The sequence below is a fragment of the Anolis sagrei genome, chromosome 3, assembly GCF_037176765.1.
Source record: "Anolis sagrei isolate rAnoSag1 chromosome 3, rAnoSag1.mat, whole genome shotgun sequence".
Classification (NCBI taxonomy): Eukaryota; Metazoa; Chordata; class Lepidosauria; order Squamata; family Dactyloidae; genus Anolis; species Anolis sagrei.
In genome coordinates, this window is record NC_090023.1 from 216,312,973 (window position 1) to 216,334,671 (window position 21,699).

A 21,699-nucleotide genomic window follows, 5' to 3' on the forward strand; every position below is an offset into this window, starting at 1 on the left:
ACAAGCTGGAATATGTCCAGAGGAGGACAACTAAAATGATCAAGGGTCTGGAGAACAATCCCTATGAGGAGTAGCTTAAAGAGCTGAGCATGTTTCGCCTGACAAAGAGAAGGCTGAGAAGAGCTATGATAGCCATGTATAAGTATGTGAGAGGAAGTCATAGGGAGGAGGGAGCAAGCTTGTTTTCTGCTGCCCTGGAGACTAGGACACAGAACAATGGCTTCAAATTACAAGAAAGAAGATTCCATCTGAACATTAGGAAGAACTTCCTGACTGTGAGAGCTGTTTGGCAGTGGAACTCTCTGCCCTGAAGTGTGGTGGAGGCTCCTTCTTTGGGGGCTTTTTAACAGATCCTGGATGGCCATATTTCAGGGGTGCTTTGAATGCAATTTTCCTGTTTCTTGACAGGGAGTTGGACTGGATGGCCCATGAGGTCTCTTCCAACTCTATGATTCTATTATTCTAACAGGGCAAACAAATATAACTCAGTCTTCAAGTTACTGTTTAGGGAGAGGAACCTTTGTAAATTGTGTTGAATGAAGATAGTAACCCTTTCTAAAAGGCATCCATATCTCAGATGCCGAACATATTGTAGTCCCTTGTGTTCCTCTTTCTACTTTAGTGAAAATCCAGTTTCATGTTGGCTCTTTAACTCAGGTGCTGAGACCACCATAGTGATCCATCTGCTACTTGTAGACCCTTGGGTCAGCCCTTTCCCCACTGGCAGTTTGCTACCTGTAGTCAGTCAGTCATACTGTAGGTGGCTGGCTAGTGTTAGATTATCTAATGTAAGCTCTTTCCAACAGGACAGGTTGGAACTGACTGGACATATTTTAGGTGCATATGGAAGGCTCTGATTTCTGGTGTCTTCTGCTCATATGATTTTCCCATATGAAAAGGCAAAAGTCCAGTATGAGGCTACATCTTGGATAACTGAGTTTTCCTTATCCTATTCAAATAAGGTCCCCATGGGTTGCACAGCATCAGAAGGCCAATTAGTCTGCTTGGTTCTGTTGGTTGCTGATTGCCAAACTACAAAGTAATGCTACAGAAGGCTTGACTACAAGTTCTCTTTCAATATTGACTCGCCGCCACCTCCCCCCCCCCCCCCGTCTTGACCTTGTTCTCTTCCTTCATCTGTCTTTGCTTTGATAGTGTCCCCAATGCCTTTTATCTTCTCAGTAAAGTTTGAGCAGTACGCAGAAAGTTAACTGCCTGGAGTCTTTTAAATATAAGTGATACACACCCAATAATAAGCTGTTGGTTGGGAGGAGTGGGGGCGTTTCTGTTTTGTTGGTGTGGGTTTTTTCCTGCCTGCAAAGAAACATAAACACAGCACTCATTTCTGGCAGGTTTTTACTGTCAGAGTTTTTCCTATTATATTTATCTTACAATTTGCCAGGGGGTGAAGTTATTAAGTTTTAGCAGCAGCCATCGATCAAGTTCACAAGTTAACACGATAAAGGCTCTGTGCCGCTCCGATCCGGGAAAATGATGATCCTCACTCGGTAATTAACTAAATGAGAAAGTTAAATCTTACTTGAGAGCTGGGAGAGATGCAAGAGAGGTGTTTGTCAGTTTCTCAGTGGAAATTAGAAGCAGTTTTTTTGCAATTCCCTAAGCTGCTGCTCTGTCATATTTTACATAAGCACTGGGAAAATGTCTTGTAATTAGTGCTGTCATGGAGGATTTTTCCCCTTTTTTTGCTGAAGGATGTTGGAATAATTCATTAGATTATCAAGAAAGGCTTGTGTTCTGAAATGATTAGCACAGTGAAATTTAAACCATTAACGATAACAAGTTTAGAGCTTGCTGCAGTGCAGAGGCACCCGAGGTATGTCTGTGCCTATTTCAATCATTTCTTATAATTAAACATTATGTCCTCCCTCTACCACCCCACCCCCATTTCTCTCACTTGGGCCCAACCAAAAATTCTGTTAAGGTGGCTCAGTAAAAAATCAGCATCATTACCAGCAAGGAACAGAACTGGCTATAGATCAGAAATGCAGGGCAGGATTGGACTATTCTTTATGACCCTGTACTGACATTGATGACAGAAAACTGCTGAAACTTTGCTTGGGTCTCTCGATGTCTGTCTGTTTCCCCCTGGTAGTAGTGATGATGGTCATGGTATTAGTTAGCATTTTTATTGTTTATAATTCTGCTCTGACATTATATAAAAGCCTTATGAGAGAGGGGTGTTGCCTTCAAGCTTGGATCCTATTCCTTCTGCTACTTATCAGGCTTATCATTGGAGCAGAGCACAACAGACAAAAACCAGCAACATCTATGTGTACAGGTTTGAGTTTGCCTACTGAAGTTCCATGGCTTCAGTGCTGTCTGCAAAATTGAAGACATAAGATGAACGTGAGTCAATGAGTAAAAGGTTCAAGATAGCATCACCAATTCAATGGCAAAACTTTGCTCCCTTGTAAGCATGTGATCTAAAGGAAGAGGATGGTGTTAGGTAGGATACATTCATTGATTCTCTTACCATAGTGGTTTTATATAGTGACAAGTTCTTGCATTTTATGTTGTGGCTGGCATTAGTACTATCTAAGCCAGTGGTTCTCAACCTGTGGGTCCCCCAGATGTTTTGGCCTTCAACTCCCAGAAATCCTAACAGCTAGTAAAGTGGCTGGGATTTCTGGGAGTTGTAGGCCGAAACATCTGGGGACCCACAGGTTGAGAACCACTGATCTAAGCCTACTTAATGTCACTGTGCAGTAGATGCTCCATAGGACAAGATCAAATACAAGGGAAGATAGGTTGAAGCTGAAACAAATTATTTATTTATTTACTTTACTTCTATACCGCTGTTCTCAGCCCGGACGCGACTCACAGCGGTTCACAGGACACAAGACACCAATATAAAACAGTTAATAAACAATCTAATACACAGTTAGTATACAAATAGCCTTATTAGCCCCCAGAGCTGTCCCTAAGAAGCCAGAGTTGTCCTCAAGCCTTGACTACTGCAACGCTCTCAACGTGGGGCTGCCCTTGAAGACGGCCCGGAAGCTTCAGCTAGTCCAGCGCGCGGCAGCCATGTTACTAACAGGAGCAGGACGCAGGGAGCATACAACGCCCTTGTTGTTCCAGCTCCACTGGCTGCCGATCTGCTACCGAGCCCAATTTAAGGTGCTGGTGTTATCCTACAAAGCCCTAAACGGTTCCGGCCCAAAATACCTTTCGGACCGCATCTCGGCCTATGAGCCCACGAGGGCCTTGAGATCGTCTGGGGAGGCCCTTCTCTCGATCCCGCCTGCTTCACAGGCACGTCTGGCGGGGACGAGAGAGCGGGCCTTCTCGGTGGTGGCCCCCCGGCTGTGGAACACCCTCCCCGTTGACATCAGACAGGCGCCCTCCCTTATGTCTTTCCTTTAAGAGCCTAAAGACATGGCTATTTGAGAAGGCATTTAACTGAGTGCTACACTAACTGGTAATGACAACTGGAACGGAATATGGATTACGAGATTGGTTATGATTCTATGATAAGACGGAGCGGATTATTTTAGTGTAATTATATTATTGTGTATTAATGATATGTTGATTTCGTTATTGCTTTATTGTAAATTGTCTTTTATATGTTGTACACCGCCGTGAGTCGCCCTAGGGCTGAAGACGGCGGTCAACAAATGCAGCAAATAAATAAATAAATAAATGAAGTACATGAGCATGTATCATAGGAGTCCATATTCATCTGTGTAGTAAGAAGGGTAACATGTTATTTCCCAGACCCTGAAGACCAGATTGTTGGCAAATCACAGCATGTGTCCTTGTATAAAGCCTTAGCTAATTTTATGTAAAATATTTTAAATACTTCCTAATGTTTCTGTGAGTTCAAAAGCCCCAGCAGGATAATGTGTACACAAAACTCCTATGTTATAGGAAAAGCTCCCCCTCCTAGCTAAAGGTAAAGGTTTCCCCTTAACATTAAGGCTAGTCATGTCAGACTGGGAGGTGGTGCTCATCTCAATTTCTAAGTCAAAGAGCCGATGTTGTTCGTAGGCACCTCCAAGGTCATGTGACCAGTGTGACTGCATAGAGTGCCGTTACCTTCCTGCCAAGGTGGTACCTATTGATCTACTCACATTTGCATGTTTTTGAACTGCTGGGTTGGCACAAGCTGGGCCTAACAGCAGGAGTTCACCCCGCTCCCCGGATTTGAACCACCTACCTTTCGGACAGCAAGTCAGCAGCTCAGTGGTTTAACCCGCTGCACCACTGAAGGCTCCTCCTTCTACTTGTCTTATAGCTTCGACTCTACTCTGTTTTCTTTTCACCATATTTACTCTAGATTTCACAAGTCAGTTGTGTTTTGCATCATTGTTACTACAGTGGGTCCTTGATATCCATTGAGGTTTGGTTCCAAGGCCCATTGTGGATACCAAAATCTGTGGCTGCTCAAGTCCCATTATATACAATGGCATAGTAAAATGAAGTCACTTATAAGATGGCAAAATCAGGGCTTTTTTGGAATTCTCTTGGTTTGTTTGAATATTTTCAAGCTGTGGATATCTTCCACACATCCTGTAGTCACAGAACCAAGTATTTGGGCTTAACCCTTCCTGCCATTTGTTGGTTACAATTGCACGGATAACATAAGTGCATGGAAATGCCAGAGCACATTCAGCAAAGGTTTCGAATAGTATTTTTGTATTGGCCAGGTGTGATTGTAATGATTTTTTCAAAAATAGTTTCTAATGTGAGGCAGTGCTTTAGATTCTGGCAGTGGTCAGTAAACCAAGAACATTTTTATTCTGTTTAGTCATAGCTTATTATATTCAGTATAGGAAGTCACTGTGAAATTTACCTCTTGGAAAGTTAATGATAAGTGATACTATAGGAATATTTACTTTTTTGACACTGTCTTTTTCTAAATTATTAGTTGATTAGGTAATCCTTTTTATCTGAACCACTATTTCTTTGTTCATTTAATGTGATGTTCCCATTAACTGCTGTACCTAAAGGATTTCTCAAAAGAAAGCTCAGCAGAAACATTTTGTGTCCTCCTTGAGATCAATAGAATGCCCTTGTGTTCAGAACTGTTCGATTTATTTCTGGAAAACATAGAAGAGACACAATTCAACAACACAAAGCTGCATTTTGTGAAGTCAGATTCTAATGAGATGGACAGAATAGACCATGTCAACGTGCTGCTTACTCATAGTTCTGCCAGCTTGTCTCAGATTAGAAACTGAAGGTGGAAAGGGGGAAGCAATTGGTCTGGGTTTGAAAGAACTCACCTTTGTAAGATTATCGTGGTCTTTGGTTCTGAAGCAGTCATCCATCTTCATGACAACAGTGTTTCAGAATTTTCAAGGTTATTGTTTCATGCTATGTTTCTAAGGCACAAACCATTCATGATGACAGAAGTCAGTCTCATTCATCTGCAAGATATGAAAATAACTATATGGATTTCAAGACAGAGGATCCTGAAGCCATGTAGTTACTGCTCTTACCTGTTCAGTCAATCCACTTTCTGTATGCTGTGTTTGGATTATGGGAGCGAAACAAAGAGTGAAACCAAGCTCCACCAGCCAGTATTGTAGGACAGAGGCTTGTAAGAGTCACTATTGATTGCCAAGCAGCTTTTCATGCTGTCTCTTACCTCTGCATTCAGGTGGCATCCATCAGCGTGGCCATTGGATTCCTTTCCCTTCTGGCCTCACTCTTTTCATGCAGGATCATTTTCTTTTCATCCTGCATCATCCACCTGTTGTCATTATTTTGGAAAAGGAGCTATGGGGTGATGGAGAGTGGATTCAGCACTCCTCTCACAAGCTCATTTGGCAGTTGCATCAATTCGCTCATCTCTTTTTGTAATGAATAGCCAGACCTGCATATGAAAGCACATGTCTATTCTTGATGTAGTTGGGGCTGAAAATTCAACCTTTTTCTCTCTTTCTCATTTTTGGTGGGGATGGTAGTGTACACCCCATGCTGCAGCATTTAGTTTCTGCTATCAGTATATTTTAAGACCTTTATCAAGATTTGGAGATAATCACCAATGGATTTCTCAGAAATCCAATCAATTGATTACTGCTATCTGCCTCAAGAAGTAATAGCTACTTTATTCTTGCCACCCCCCCCCCCCCCCATTAGACACTTACAATAATTTAAATGTCTTTTAGAGTGGGAAAAGCTGTGCTTTACAGTTTCTGTAGAGATTAAGGGTAAGCAGTGAAGTTTGTACATATAGGGCTAGAGATGATTTTTTTTGTAGTCATAAAGAGTTATACTGCCTAGAAATTGCAGAGCACTTTCCATAAACTGAGGCAGAGAGGGTTGAAATGACTTGCCCAGAGCCACAAGCTGAACAGCCTGTAACCAAATGGGGTGTTTCCATCTACAGACCTCTTCTCAAATTGCTAGTGCCCCACGCTTGTGTGCACACTCTCAATCTCCTCTCTCTCTCTTATAATCATGATCTCACTTTTCCCCACCATTCCCAGTACTGGGAAGTACAACATGCTGCAGTTTAATTGCTATGCTTGAATTGAAGTAATAGAAAGAAACAATACAAAGGGCAAGGAAGGAAACAATACATGAGGTAAGGAGGAGAAGCACAATACACATAAGACTGGAAGAAGGAAATTGTTAATTGAAGAGCAATATGCACTCAATATGATTTCACAAAAATGGGTTCAAAGATTGTTATCCAGAAATAGCCCCTGCAAATATAAGGTATTTTATATTTCCTTATCAGCAAACTCATGCTGACTTGCCATTACCTGCTTTTTAGGGTTAATGGCAGTTACGGTCCAGGAGTATCTTAAGTGTCATGTTTTGACCGTTCCTCTGTCTATGAAACAAAATTCTAGTATAAAGTTTATAAGTTAAAATCTGAATGAGTCTGAACAGACTACAAAGACATATGGAATTCTCTGGTAAATGTTTCCTATTCTGTGTTTCACACATGCTTGTATTAAACAGACAGCCCTCAGTACCCACAGATTTTGCATTCATGGATTCAGTCATCCTCAGCTAGAAAGTATTTTTTAAAATAACAATCCAAGAAGGAAACTTTGATTTTTCCATTTTATATAAGGAACACCATTTTCCTATGCCATTGTTCTTAGTGGGACTTGAGCATCAACAGAGTTTGGTCTTGGAACCAAACCCCAGTGGATGCCAAGGACCTACTGTAACCTTATTTATGAAAACAGACCCAATCTCAAATCAAAATGACCAAAATACCTTTTGGATTAGAAAATAGTCAGTTTATAGGTGTTCAGCATGGGCAAGACATCCTTGAATGCAAGGAAGGATTTTTAGGTGGTGGCTTTACAGTGACATACTTCACGGTAGATATTTAAAAGCAGAATCGTGAATACAGATGAAATGCACAATAACTAATCAAAATCATTCTGCTAAAACAATAGCTTCATTTATAGTGCACTGGATATTTGGGGGGAAATTGTGCTGGATTTCTTTCAATTCCAGTAATTTAAGGAATAACATCTACTAACTAATTTTCAATTGTACATGTGTACATTAAAGGTCTTTTTCAAAGCTTGTCCATGGTTTTAGACTTGTGTTAAGCACTCATTTGCTATGAAAACAGGGAACAGATTGTAGGTTGAGAGAATTTGAGCATTACCATCCCTGCCTGGTTGATGGTACAACATGGGCCAAGTAGTTCATTGCCACGTTCTAAATAATAGCCCTTCTTAGGCAGGCTGTTGTTTTGTCTTACATAGGTTCCTATTTTAGTGGGCCATGTTTTAGTGAACCATGTTTATAAGCGGTAGAATGGTAAGCAGCAACTTTAAAAACATTGGATGGGGATAGCCTGCTCTAAGATCGGCTGTGCAGCAAGTAAAATGGGAAATAAAATGAGGTCATGCTTGTAAAATACACCGTTTATCAACTATCTAAATTTTAATCCAGCGTTTCATTGGCTTTCTTGTTCTGCAAACAAGCAAATTCCTGTGAAAACAGATACAGAATCCCTCCAGGCCATTGTTCAATAGAGTCTAGTTTTCATGGTTTAATGCTAGACTATCATCAGCAACATTTGAGTATGGTGAAATCCAGCAATTCTATACCAAGTAGCCATATTAAGATTTCAAAGTGTTGCATTTTTTCTATTTATATTTTTAATCACTGCACATTTGTAGCAAGTCACTAAACTACTTTGGACTGCTATTCTCTTTATTAATGTGCAGTATCTGAACTTCTGAGTAGCCTAATGTCTTGGTAATCTCCAGGGCATGCAGGTATACAAGCTTGTTTTGCATAGATGTAGTTCAGCTCGCTATGTTGCTGAAGAGAGGCTGAAAAAACAAACACTTAATGATCTTTAGTTGCTAACATGGGAACAACATTGGCTGGCAGTCGCTTTGTTTAGGAGATAGGATGTCCTTGCAGAGATAAAATACACACTGAATATTTTATCAATGATATTTGAAAGGTGGAACCCCTTGAGAGTTAGGCAGAGGAGATTCATAGTTTCTGCCTATCCCTGAAATTCTTCTTTCTGCAGCCAGCTTCATGATGAACATCTAACACCGTAAAGTCAAATATATATAGTCATATAAAATGCCTTTTACATTTCAGTGTAAAAGTGCCCTCTACATTCATAGTGTTTGAATAAACAGTTCAGCAACAGCAGTAGATAGTTTCTTCCTTTTTATATCTTACATGTTTTGTGTTAATTATTGTTGCAGTTCATTGTGTCTATAAAGCTGGTATTTTAAAAGTAAAATGTTGAAAAGTAGGCAAGTATTTCCACATATTATAGTTCATGGTGGCAAAATAACAAGCAGTTTACACTCTATAACATAATTAAGCCTTGAGTGATGTGTTTTTTCCATTATTCAAGTAAGTACATGTGCAGCATGTTGTTTTCTACAAATAACAGATTATTTCTTGTGTAAAATTCACTTTTGTTCATTTCATTTTTTTCTGACCTAGACAAAACTTGCCAATGGCACTTCAAGCATGATTGTGCCCAAGCAAAGGAAGCTGTCTGCAAGCTATGAAAAGGAAAAGGAGCTCTGCATCAAGTATTTTGAGCAGTGGTCAGAGTCTGACCAAGTGGAGTTTGTGGAGCAGCTCATCTCCCAGATGTGTCACTATCAGCATGGACATATCAACTCATATCTCAAGCCTATGTTACAGAGAGACTTCATCACAGCATTGCCAGGTATTGTAATAAGAAGCAGAATTGAAATAGAAGGCAGTATGCCATTCCTGATGTTGTGAAGCATCTGATGTTTTCCACCAGCATTTTAAATTATGTAGGTTAAGTTTCAGTAAACAAGATTGCAAAGGCCAGAGGTGCCTTTCATAATTAGCAGTTGATTCATAGCCTCCAAGTTACAAGTAGAGTTTCAGATTCATTGAACTGGAGAAAGCTACTACTGGTACTTGCTGTAGGGATGGGAAAAAACAGTTTATTTGGGCTTCCCATTCTTCCAATTATAAGTACAGTCTGTCTTATTGACTATGTGGTGCACTGTTTGATTTATCCTCATTAATTTGCTTTTTATTTATATAATCCCTGCCCCACATTTTGGTGTATAATTTTGAGAGAATCATCTCTCAGAGGCCTTTTTTTCAAATACATGCTTAATGAATTTTTCCAGAAAGCATGGAAGAACGGAATGAAAACAATTTGGATGCATTATGAGGCCCTTTGTTTGTCTCCCATCAGCAGCAAAGACTGAGTACACGGTGTCTAGCATGGGCACTGATGAGAATCATGTGATAGGCATCTCATTGTGCATCTCTCTGCTTAAGTGTGGACATGTGATCTCCAATGTCCCAAATTGCATTTATTCATCCTATGCTCAGCTTCCTTTGCTGACAAATGAAGCTCAGTCTTTTCAGCAGATGTAAAAAGGGCAGGAAATAAAGCATTTGATCTTACTCTGGACATACAGTTGCTTTTTACTTGTAGGGGCAAAATATTGCCTGCAGTGCTAATCTGGCATTTTTTACTTTCTCAATTGAAACTGGGGGAGGATGGACTCAATCAAGCAGCTAAAGTATCCTTGCAAATAGATTGGACTATAATCTACCCATTCAAAAAAAAACCCAATACATATTTGTTACATGCACATAAGAAGTTGTAAATTCCCCGCGACTCCCACTCATGACCCTCATAGTCTTGGCAGCAACATTTCCCCAATTCAGGAGAGCGTGTACCCTCTAAATCTGTTAATGCACTTCATATAGCCAAACACCTACATTCTGTTTGCATTTAGCCCAGGAATGGACAATTCACGGCTCTCCAGGTGATAATGGATTCCACCTCCCATCAGTCCTAGACACATCCCCAATAGGGAGAGAATGAGAACTGTAGTTCAAGATCTGGAGAGCCATAGGTTTCCCACTCTGATTTAGATTAATCTCTGCCAGATTTATTTTACAGGGAATGTATGAAAAGTATTGTGTTGAAAAAACATACAGATGTTTCAGTTCAAATTAACACTCGCAAGAATGTACTATATCCCAACACACTATATCAAAGCGTACCATATCAAATGTTTTTAAATGTCTTAAACGTTTACTCCTGTGAGCCGTCAGATATTTAACTATGCAGAGAACTTCATATGTACATACATAGAACTAAAAAAATGACAACACACTTGCCAAACGTGGGTGCCATGATCCCACCATGAATTTTGCTAATCTACCCATACATTGAATGCCTCTGTTTCAGAAGCCCTGCCAGCCTTGGTTATTTAAACATACTGGGGTTTGAGGGGGGGAGGGGTTGGGGGGGGAGTTAAAATGTTGATTCCATGCATTCTGGACCTAGATACAATTGTCCAACTTATCCCATCCTCCAACCAACCATCCTCTGATTCTACCCCAGTCACGATTTAAGGCCCAGAAACAGAAATAAAAAGGGTTTTTAAAATTTCATTGAAGTTTTTTAAAAGCACGTTCACTTTGAAAATAGAATGAGATTATGTGTTCCAAGACCAGCAGGATTAAAGTAAAGGCAAATAACAATAGGGCTTTGGTATCCCCTGTGGTTTGGTTCCAAGACAACCCCCCCCCCCCCCCGTGGATGCCAAAATCTGTAGATACTAAAGTAATATTATATACAATTGCATAATAAAATGGTGTCCTTTATATAATATAAAATGGCAATAATGGCAATGGTTTTCTTTAGAGTTTTTTAAAAGTATTTTCAAGCTATTTTCAAGGATGGTTGACTCTATGGTTGCAGAATTCTTTAATACAGGTAGCCTGAATATTTTGCAGATGTTGATTCAACCCTAATTGCTGTAGACCAGGTCTTCTTAAACTTTCCACCCAAGACATTTTTATGTTACCTCAGGTAAATAGATATATAAAATAGGTATAAAAATCAAACATTTACTAATAACATATCGGTATTTCAAAGGTTTGCTGAACAGGCTGATTTTTTGTTTTTATGAAGTACAGCTGAAACATCTTCTGCAGAGTCCACTGTAAACACCACACAACAGATTGGTATAAATGTCTAAAATAGCCACTAGGTTACAATCAGAAAACTTTTATTGTTGCCAACTTTTTTTGGACCCCAACATTGAGCTAAGAAGGCGGAACTCACAGTTTAAAAAACAGTGCTGTAGAGAACAGTGGGCAGATTTTGGACTTCCATATCTTGCTCGACTGCAATTCCCACCTTTCCTTACCATTGGCTATGCTAACTAGGGCTGCTGAGGATTGAAATCCAGCAGCTACAAGATGCTACCAGTTGCACATCCAATTATGTGTACTTTCAGATGCTGTTAGGCTACAACTCACAGCAGCCTAGTCTGTATCCAATGATAAGAAATACTGAGAGTTATAGTGTGACATCTGGAGAGCCACATGATTTCCATACCTGGTATAGTACTTAACTTGCAGGAGTACTGATCTGTCCCAATATAGGGTAGTTTTCTACATACTTTAGAACTTAATATCCCTGTGATTCTTCATATTTTTGTAGATGACAATGTGTTCTCATATTTTCCCTGTACCTTGGATGTCTCTTGATGTTTATTCCTATAATGGTGTTGTTGGTTTGTTGGTTTTTTTTTTGTTTATTCATTTGTTTCAGAATTCAAGAATGCTACTTTCTACTTCTTGCTCTATGACTCACACAAACATTTTGGTTTCGAGTAAAAAAGATATAGGGCTGTGAAGGACTTCTGAACATGAATATTTATAGCATAGTAGATGCTATTAAAACCACAGTATCTTGGTTTTTCTTACATATTTTTTAAACTACAGAAATTTTAATACTTGTATTTTTTTTTGTTCAGGAAATGCTTTCTGTCACCCATACTAGCATAGCATTTCACGTATTATGTACCTATAAATTCGACTGGCAGGGTTCCCTCCTCCATGTCTCCATATCCCATCATCATAGAAGCATCAAAGTGAAGCTTTATTAGTGAGAGACACACTACATATACATACTTAGATACTATTTGCCTTCGAGTTGCACAAGTGTGTGCGTTTTCTGCTCTTTAGTGCATCAAAAACCTGTTGTATAAACAAAAAAAATGCTTTTGATTACAAGAACAGTTATAGTAGCAAAATGAGAAATAGCCCTAATATAGCAAGATTTTGGAGGGATACATCATCAAGAGAGAAAAGCCTTCCACAAAACATCTCCCAATGCTGAGAAACCCTTAGAAATAAATTGGACTGACTTGCTGGATTTTGTTTTATTGTCATTAATGTTTTGCTGTTTCTTATCCCCCCCAAATTTGCTGGATTTTGAACTTCACAAGAGACTATTTTCTGCTTGATCATCCCAGCTATGTAATAACAGTGAAGGAAACAAACAATTACAAGGATGAAAATGTGTTCTTGAAAGTCATAGACTCCTAGTGAGCTTCCTGGTTTTCCTTCCAGCTCGAGGCCTGGACCACATTGCAGAGAATATCTTGTCATACCTGGATGCAAAATCTTTGTGTGCTGTTGAGCTAGTATGCAAGGAATGGTATCGGGTGACATCTGATGGCATGCTGTGGAAGAAGCTGATTGAGAGGATGGTCCGGACAGACTCCTTATGGAGGGGTTTATCAGAACGGAGAGGATGGTGAGAGCGTCATATATGCATTTTATCTTTGCCCAATCAAAGATTTTGGTTCTGGTGCTTTATCATAACTTTCTAATTGAATGGCATGGTCTGTAGTTTCATTTTACCTGAAAAATAGCGGTGGGTACTTAAATTCTGACACATATTTCTTCTCCTTAGACTATTCTCAGAGATTAACTATTTTCACTCCAAAAGGTCTTCCAGAAGCTTCAGCAATAGGTAGCTCAGGGGCATCAGAAGGCAAGTTTAGTACGTTAGTTGCTCTAACTTGAAGTTGGCTCTTCCTTTCCTCCATCAGTTCTTTAGTGGTGCTACTGAATGATAGAGTTACAGTGTCTAGCGGCATCCTTAAAAGTTTAGCATTGTTGTGTTTTAAAATCAAATGAATCTTCACTGTTTCGCCCAATTGAAGCTTATTCGAGAATGAGATTTTTCAACAGTGGCAAGAATCAGACAGTGAGTAGTGTGTAGATTTCCCCATGTAATCAGATTAAATAGGCCATTGGATTCTACTTGCTCATAGTATCCCATCTCAGGATGATATTATCTCAGACACTGAGGGATACAGCAGCATACCCCATTTTAGGAAGAAATTATAATTCTCAGAGGCAATACCATATTACAATACTGGGGCATTAAGGGTGAATAAAATGGGTCTCACCTCCAGTCCATCCTCCACTACCCCAAGTTTATGTTTGTTAATAGTTATAGGGTTGATGAGTTCTTCCATTCTTCTACTCCAGTGTAGGAGGAAGGCCTCATTAGAATGAGCATATAATTAAGGTGAAATGCTTAATCCAAAGATAGTCCATTCAGTTATGTTCGCTTTACAAAAAAATAAATATCACTTCCTTGCTTCTTATTGGTATATATGTCTGATAATACTGAAAAGTTAGTCACTTCAAGAGAAGCTCGTGGTCTTCATGGGGGCTAGAATATTTGTATCAAGAGTAGGTAGAGTAGTTGTATAGACAGTAGACAAACATCTAGAAGCCAAAATAGATGTGTTTTAGAGGTCATTTTGTTTTCTCAATAGGTTTTTGCGATTAGAGACTTCTTTAAGTTTCAGTCACAAAGCCCAGAACACAGAAGACAAGGACTCAGAAATTCAAATGAACTAGTTAATCATATAGAGTAGTATTTCCATTACACAGACTTAACCCAGGTTTACAGCTTCTCTGCTAACATTTCATTAGATGCTTCTCTCTCTGGGGTAATTCCCTTAATACACAATTTTCTCTTCCAGGGACCTTGCTGATATGTTGTCTGCAAGACAGTTGGATATGAATATTTCATAAAATAAACAAGAGAAAAGTGACAGCTAAGGCATTTTAATAGTTATTAAATGTTTAGAAAAAATAATATGACTGCAAACCTACAAGAGCAAATTCTGTTAAGAGCTTTGACACTAGAGATCTTATAATTTATGAAAGTGAATAATGTTTATTAAAAAAAAATTGGTCTTTTAGAGTACCTACAGTGCAGCTAGTACCTTGCATTGATTATCAGAAAACCCTCACTGCTTTTTTCATCATAATACAACAAATATAGCTGTTTCTGCTGCTAAGAATTCAGTAATGCATATATGGCGCAGTTTTAGAAATCAGTTGAGGTGCAGCTGTAGAGTAGTTGTTGGATCATAGTTAACACACCTGACAGCATATTAATACAGTTTGTGAGCAGTAATTGTAATGTCTTGCTTGTAGCACCTTCAGGATGCTAAGATAAACTTCTTGAAGAAGTTCTATTCACAGCATAAAAATAATATATTTCCAAGGCCATAGAAAATGGCGGTTTACCTATAATATGTTCTAGCATAACAATTCAGTACCTCATCTGTCTTTGATTCTCATTAACGGTTGCAGCAACAGTTATCACCTCTGCCACTTTGTAATAGATAACATTGTTTAGAGATGGTTACTAGACGATGAACTAGCCAAATTTGATTACTCGACTAAGCCAGGCATCACATTTGTATTATAAAGCTGGAAATATTGTCAGGAGGATTATGATTGTTTGAAATGTTTTTAATTACATGTTCTCTGTGACTCACACAGATGTGTTTACTGCACCTGTGCAGTGTATTATTCAGAACCTCCCAAAGCTGTTTTATAAGCTTTTCGGCAGTAGCATCTCCTCTCTTGTTCCGTGTGACCAGTCTGGCTTTCAGCTTTACTCAAGCTGTTCAGTCAACTTTGGCTTCTCTTCATGTCTTGGTCTTGGTGAACTATCAGGGCTTCACAGGATCTTTAGGCAACTACAGATTTTGAAGGCAAAACAGTCAAATCTCCTTCTATAGTACCCTGTTGATTATGTCAGTTCAGGAGGCCCAGTCTCCTACACTGCCTCCTGAGAAGTATCTTCCACTGCCACATTGGTCTGTTCAATGTTGCATCTTCATCTTCGATTTCAAGTTCAATTTACTGACACCACCTCTGCATGGTCCTAACTCCCAGATTGAAGTCACTTCTACACCATTGGTACCTAACTCCCAGATTGAAGTCACTTCTACACCATTGGTACTGTTTTGAATCTGACCGCTGTCAAGATGGATGTGATTTTCAGTGCTACGGCATAGGGGAATATTATTATAGCAGGTCACCATATTTTTGTTTTGATTTCTCACTGTCTTCAGAGCTTGTTTACAAAAGAGTATGAGCAGAACTGGCACTGGGTTTATGCGGAGTATTCACTTTACCACTAATGTAGCCCACACTGCATCAACGTGATCCACTTCACCACTGATATCCACTTCACCATCAACAAACTCAGCATCACTATTTGCATAATACCAAAATGCACCTTCAAAGTTGATACTAGACAGGCAAAGATCGCTGGATCTGGAAAGCAAAGTTGCCAAGTTGCTACATTCAGCCACAAAGCCACTGTCTCAGCCTTCTTGTTCTGCCTTTTGCCTCTCTTATTGGTCTCTTTAACATTTGGGCTACCATCTAGTGTTGCCTCCACTGGTACCCCGATACCCGCCTCAGACACCCCATTTACTTCACTCATTGGTGAGCATGTTTTTCACGATTTGTTCACATCAGATGGTTGCAAGTCAGATTCTTCATTTGCATCATTTCCTCAGCAGTTAAAAGAGAACATTAATCTGCTTCTTTCTTATAATGTCCCCACCTTCACTGAGTTAAACAGCAGGAGGCTGAACCCTAAGACCTGGTCTACTGTTGGAATCAGAGTAAAATGCTGCTGCCAGTGTTAAATCCACTGCTGCCCTCCCTCCTGAAAGTAGCATCCAGGTCTCAAGCTACCCCTTTTGTGATACAATATAAAAAAATTGATGTAGTGTACCATGTAACAGATTCGGGATTGGCTTTTACATCATCCAAAGTCCAATTTCATAATTTTTGATGTTGTCCAGGCCAAATCCACAAAGATGACCTGTACCCTTCCTTCTAATAAAGGGGCAAGAAATGTGATGTTATGGCTAAAAATATATATTCAGCTGCAGCCCTCTCCTTCAGAATTTCCCATTATAAAACATGAATGGGGGCTTATCAGCAACATATTTGGGGAAGAATGTCCCCCTTGCTGGCTGAGGTCCCAGGGAAAGACAAAAGGAGGACTGGAGCTATTCAAGCAGAGGCTCATACCCTCACATGTCAGCAGTTGAATTCAGCTAGGGATATGGCTGATTGTAGCAAGAAAGTGGTGGCAGGGGCAAGATCCAGGAATTATGGTACATTTGAGAAATCTATTTTATTTTTTGTGTCGCATCTATAATGAGCAGTTCGCTAGTCTCCCATTTGTGTGAATCACAAAGGATGGGTTACTTACCTGTCACTGTAATTCTTCAAGTGGTCATCTGTGAATTCACACAACATCATTGTTCCTTATCACATTGTGTCCTGCTCTCCATTTCTCCTTGACTGCTACAGCATCTAGGAAACTGAAAGTTTGAATGAGAATCAGGGTGGTCACGTGGGTGGGGGAGAAAGGGGTACCACCTAAACACAGAACAGCTCTAGATGGCTTCCAGTTATAGACTGCAGAGGCACAGTAAACCCAATTGAGTGAGTTCACAGATGACCACTCAAAGAATTATGCTTACAGGTAAGCTACCCATCTGTTTCTCCCCTGTGTCACTCTTCACTATTTATATCGATTGATCAGTGAGTGTAACAAGACTGACATATTCCAGTTACAAAGGAGTAATCACATAACATTTTAGTCTGAGTGTCCTCTTTTGCTTTCCAGGAACAAAAAAATGCAATAAATTAGAATCTAGCTGTCAAAATCGCATAAGGCAAGATGCTATATTTCAGTAAAATACCTCATAGATATGTTGGTAGTAAATCTCATAGCTGAGTGTTTATTTACCAATATATTTTCAAGAATTCAAAAATAATTGCAGCATTTATATTTAGAAGTTTCTATTATTTACAGTAATAAAGAAATTATGATTCTACATCATCTGATGTGGAGAAACCCAAAGCATGTGTGCATACATGCATAAATAACTGAAACAATACGAAATATAAACTAAATTAAATATAGGGTTTTTAAAGAAATCCTCAGTTTAATTTATGCTTAAATAATTGAAAACAGATTACTTATTACCTGGCTTTTTAGTATCTAGACCCCCGCAGATACCAGAATTGGTACATGTTCAAGTTCTGTTATATATAATGGCATAATAAAAAGGTATGCCTTATGTAAAATAGCAAAACTGAGGGTTGCTTTTTGGATTAAAAAAAATATATTTTCAAGCTATGGATGAATGAATCCAGGGATGCAGTATTCGTGGATACAGAGGCTCAACTGTAGTTGTTGAACCTTCCGTGTGTTGTTCACATTGCGCATTCTAGGATACCTCACATGTTAAGATGCCAAGTAACAGTGAATTTCAGAAAGTGAGACACCAGGAAATAGTGACCATTCAATGCCATCTCCACTCAGCCACCCCCAAATTTATTTAGACAAATTTACCTCATAATCTGGCTGTATTGAAGAGTAGAACATTTTTCCAGAAACTAGGGGCAGCAGCATAATACAGTTGCTTACACTGGATTGCTTTATAACTTTTACTTTTGTTTAGGAACAATTACATTGTGGAGAACTTGCTGGCTTCTGAGATATTATTATTATTATTATTATTATTATATTAATATTCTGTTTTTATCTCTCAATCGAGACACAAAGCAGGTCACAGCATTAAGATAATTGAATTTAAAATCCAGAGCATACAAATATTAAAATTGAATTAAGCATAGAAGTCAATTAAAATAGTTTAAAACACTTCCAAACAGTTAAAATAATCAAATACTCTATAGTGCTCCCAGCACCCTCTTAAGAACTTTCTTCTATAAAGGCCTGACTGAATAGAAAGGTTTTAGCCTGCTGCCGGAAGGACAGCAGTGAGAGAGCCATTTTGGCCTCACTGGGAAAGAAGTTTAGAGCCTAGGGACAACCACCATGTTCTTTTGCTGTTACTCTCCTTTGAAACCTCCCTACCTACTTTCCCTTCCCCATGAAGAGTTTTCCTTCCTCCTTTTAAAGGATAAGAAATGTCTATAGATTTAATTAGGTACGTACTAGATCTGTCGTAAGCCTAAAAATAATAGTGTTAGAGGATGATGGGGTGAAACATCTATTCTAGAACTAATCAACCTTTTCTATCTGCCTCAAAATTGGAATGCTACAAGCCTCTTACAACTGCTGTACAAAAGAGCCTAGTCCATGAGTAATGCTACTCCTCATTTCTTCTTTCTTTCTTGTAGGGGACAATACCTTTTTAAAAACAAGCCTCCCGATGGGATGGCTCCACCCAATTCCTTCTACAGAGCACTTTATCCCAAAATTATACAAGATATAGAGGTAAGAGCCAGAAAACACTTCAGTTTCTTGGGGGTTGCTGTAGACACTATACATTTCCTACTGTGATTTTGCCAGCTATCACTCCCTACCAGATGTATGGATAATGACCAAAATGTGCATTTTTGTGTGCAAAGTTATATCCTTTTTAGAAGTAATTTAAAAAAAACTTATTATTTAATGTATCATATGTACTAGATCTGTCTCAGAGTTTGGAAAAAAAATAATTTAGGTTACCATGCACCTCAGAATTGTCCTGCCACTATAAGGAGTCAATTTTAAAGCTCTGATCTATTCATACATTATCTTCCCACCGATTTCACTGAAGGGAGGTACACATTGATGGTAGGAACTGCGATGCACTGGCCTGTCTTGCCAAAAATAGGAGTAAAATGTGATGTGGTAGAAACATGTTGTCATTGTTAAAAATCCATTATGTAGTGAACCTTTCTGTTTCTATATTTACAATGAATTAAAAAGTCAGTATATCATAATGTCTCATTAATGATCAAGGCTGCATCACATTGAGTCTTCTTGTGTTTTTCTGGTGTAGTTAAAATATAACCAAGATCCATGGTTTATTTGGCAGTTCATACTATTTAACTTAATTGTGGAAAAGTTGTTCCTAATAAAAGTAGAGGAGTAGTGCCCTGTGGACCATGTGCAGGACAAAAAGATGGTTGGAATCAAAGAGGTGTTATTCTCTAATGGACAAACAGAAGTGACAATTGGCAGAAATAGAAAGAATGTATAGGTTGAAGTGACAAGGGTCAGCAAGCATTCAACCATGTGCTCCAATCAAGAGAGTGAGAGAGACTCAGAATAAACATGCCTGTTGACAGTTAGCCACTGTTGTGGTTGTATCGATGAAGCTATTACATAATTTTCTTGGCAAGATTTGTTCAGAGGAGGTTGTCCTTCACCTTCCTCTGATCATGTATCCCTAGAATAAGCTTGCCAGTATTATTTATGAGTTCTATTGTTTGGTGATTGGTGTTTCTGCCTTCGTAGTGACTACCATCCTCTTGGAAATTGAGCCTGGGAAAGTGAAGAGGGAGCAACATCCTAGCATGTCCTAGGACTATCTATTCTAGATAGATGGTTTCAGCATTAAACCCGCCTCTGTTGTCTCAGAACGCTAACATATTTCTGTGATTTTTGTGCCCCACTTTAAAACTGTTTTTCTTTCTCCGTCAGACAATAGAATCAAACTGGCGATGTGGAAGGCATAGCTTACAACGAATCCACTGTCGAAGTGAAACGAGCAAAGGAGTTTATTGTTTACAATATGATGATCAGAAGATAGTGAGTGGCCTCCGGGACAACACTATCAAGGTGAGAGTTCCTCAAAAGGTTGGGAAAAACTGGAGATCTAGTTATAGAAAAATGCATGTGTTAATTTTATTTAGGCAGAACACCACAGCAGACAAACTGAGAAGAATGAGGTTAATCCTTTTCTTCTGTTTCTTCCACTCCCTCCCACATCAAGTTTGACTTTTAAGTGCATTGGTTCTCCCCCTCCCCCCCCCCCCACCCTTTTTCTAAACAAGGAGAATAAATCTATATTATCTGCTTCGTTTTCTTGCAGTGTGTTCCTTGCTAGCCATGTTATTGGTCCTTCCGTAATTAAAGTCTTCCTGTTCCCTAATGAGAAGGGTAAACACTATGTTCATATTAAAAACAGAGATATTAAGGATAGTTTATATTGCTCCAAAGTGCCTGTGGAATACAAAATGCGTTGTGTGCCACTTAAAGAAGTTCTGCTCGCCTTAGTAAATAAAATGCTGTGCTGTAGAAAACAAAAGAGCCAGTCTAGCAATATAGTTCATTTACCTTTTGATGAAGTCCCAAGGTGATGAAGTCCCCTTTGCCTTCCTAGATCTGGGACAAGAATACATTAGAATGCAAGAGAATTCTGACTGGACACACAGGGTCAGTTCTTTGCCTTCAGTATGATGAGCGAGTGATCATCACTGGATCATCAGATTCCACTGTCAGGTATTCATTCATTCATGTTCGATAATTATATCTATCTTTTCGTACAGGTTCAGATTTTCCTGACAGGCTATGCAAAAACAGTTACAGAGGTTCTTTGGTTTTTTTAAAAAAAGAATGGAGAATTAAAGTAGCAATCAGCAAAGTATTACCCCAAACCCCTTCTCCCCCTCTGTTTTGCTAGGTGCCATGTTACAGTAAACAGGAAATACTTTTACTTGATTTCAAAAAGTTAACAAATAGGTTCTTGACTAATGAAACTTACTTAAAATGCTGGAAGTGATCAATAAAAGCCTCAGAGAAGATAGTAACACACCTCCTCATTGGGCTTTGATACCCTCAGCTTAACCAGTTTGGGCTTTCAAGGCCAACATCAGCAATTGAAAATTTGCCATGAGGTAAACTGGTAACCATTGTAGTTCTTCGGGTTCCGGCTTAACCCCGTCTTCAGACATTTTGGCTCCCCATCATCTTTTATATGTCTCTCCCATTTGGGAGCCAAAAAAAATTAGCAGATGGGAAATGATACATCTATAATATTTGCCCAGGTCAAAAACCAGGAAACGTACTGAAGAAGTGTCTCAGTTAAAGGAAAAAATCCTGTTTGTAAATTTTGCCCATTTTCTCCTCTTCCCCATGATTATTAAAATTGAGATGGAATATCTAGGAAACTACAATTTTGAGAAAGTCCAAATTTTGCATTACAGAAACTCTGCATCTCTAGTAGAAATGTCTAATTCTCAGGTTTATCTAATTGTGATGTTTCTTTTTATTATTTCCTTGCCTTCTTGAGTCATTAATAGTGCAAACTGTGTTGCCAGTTTTGGGGTGAG

The 21,699-nt window shown here is 39.1% G+C and overlaps 1 protein-coding gene across 8 annotated transcripts in view; it reads left to right on the forward strand.

Annotated features, from left to right (window-relative positions):
• Positions 1 to 21,699, forward strand: part of BTRC (beta-transducin repeat containing E3 ubiquitin protein ligase) — a 139,716-nt gene that overhangs the window by 101,110 nt on the left and 16,907 nt on the right. For all 8 annotated transcript variants that reach the window (XM_060768269.2, XM_060768267.2, XM_060768268.2 and 5 more), the window contains 5 exons: positions 8,923 to 9,154; positions 12,853 to 13,039; positions 18,778 to 18,874; positions 20,069 to 20,206; positions 20,751 to 20,869. In XM_060768269.2, the coding sequence (XP_060624252.1) occupies positions 8,923 to 9,154; positions 12,853 to 13,039; positions 18,778 to 18,874; positions 20,069 to 20,206; positions 20,751 to 20,869 (773 nt within the window). The remainder of the gene's footprint in view (positions 1 to 8,922; positions 9,155 to 12,852; positions 13,040 to 18,777; positions 18,875 to 20,068; positions 20,207 to 20,750; positions 20,870 to 21,699) is intronic.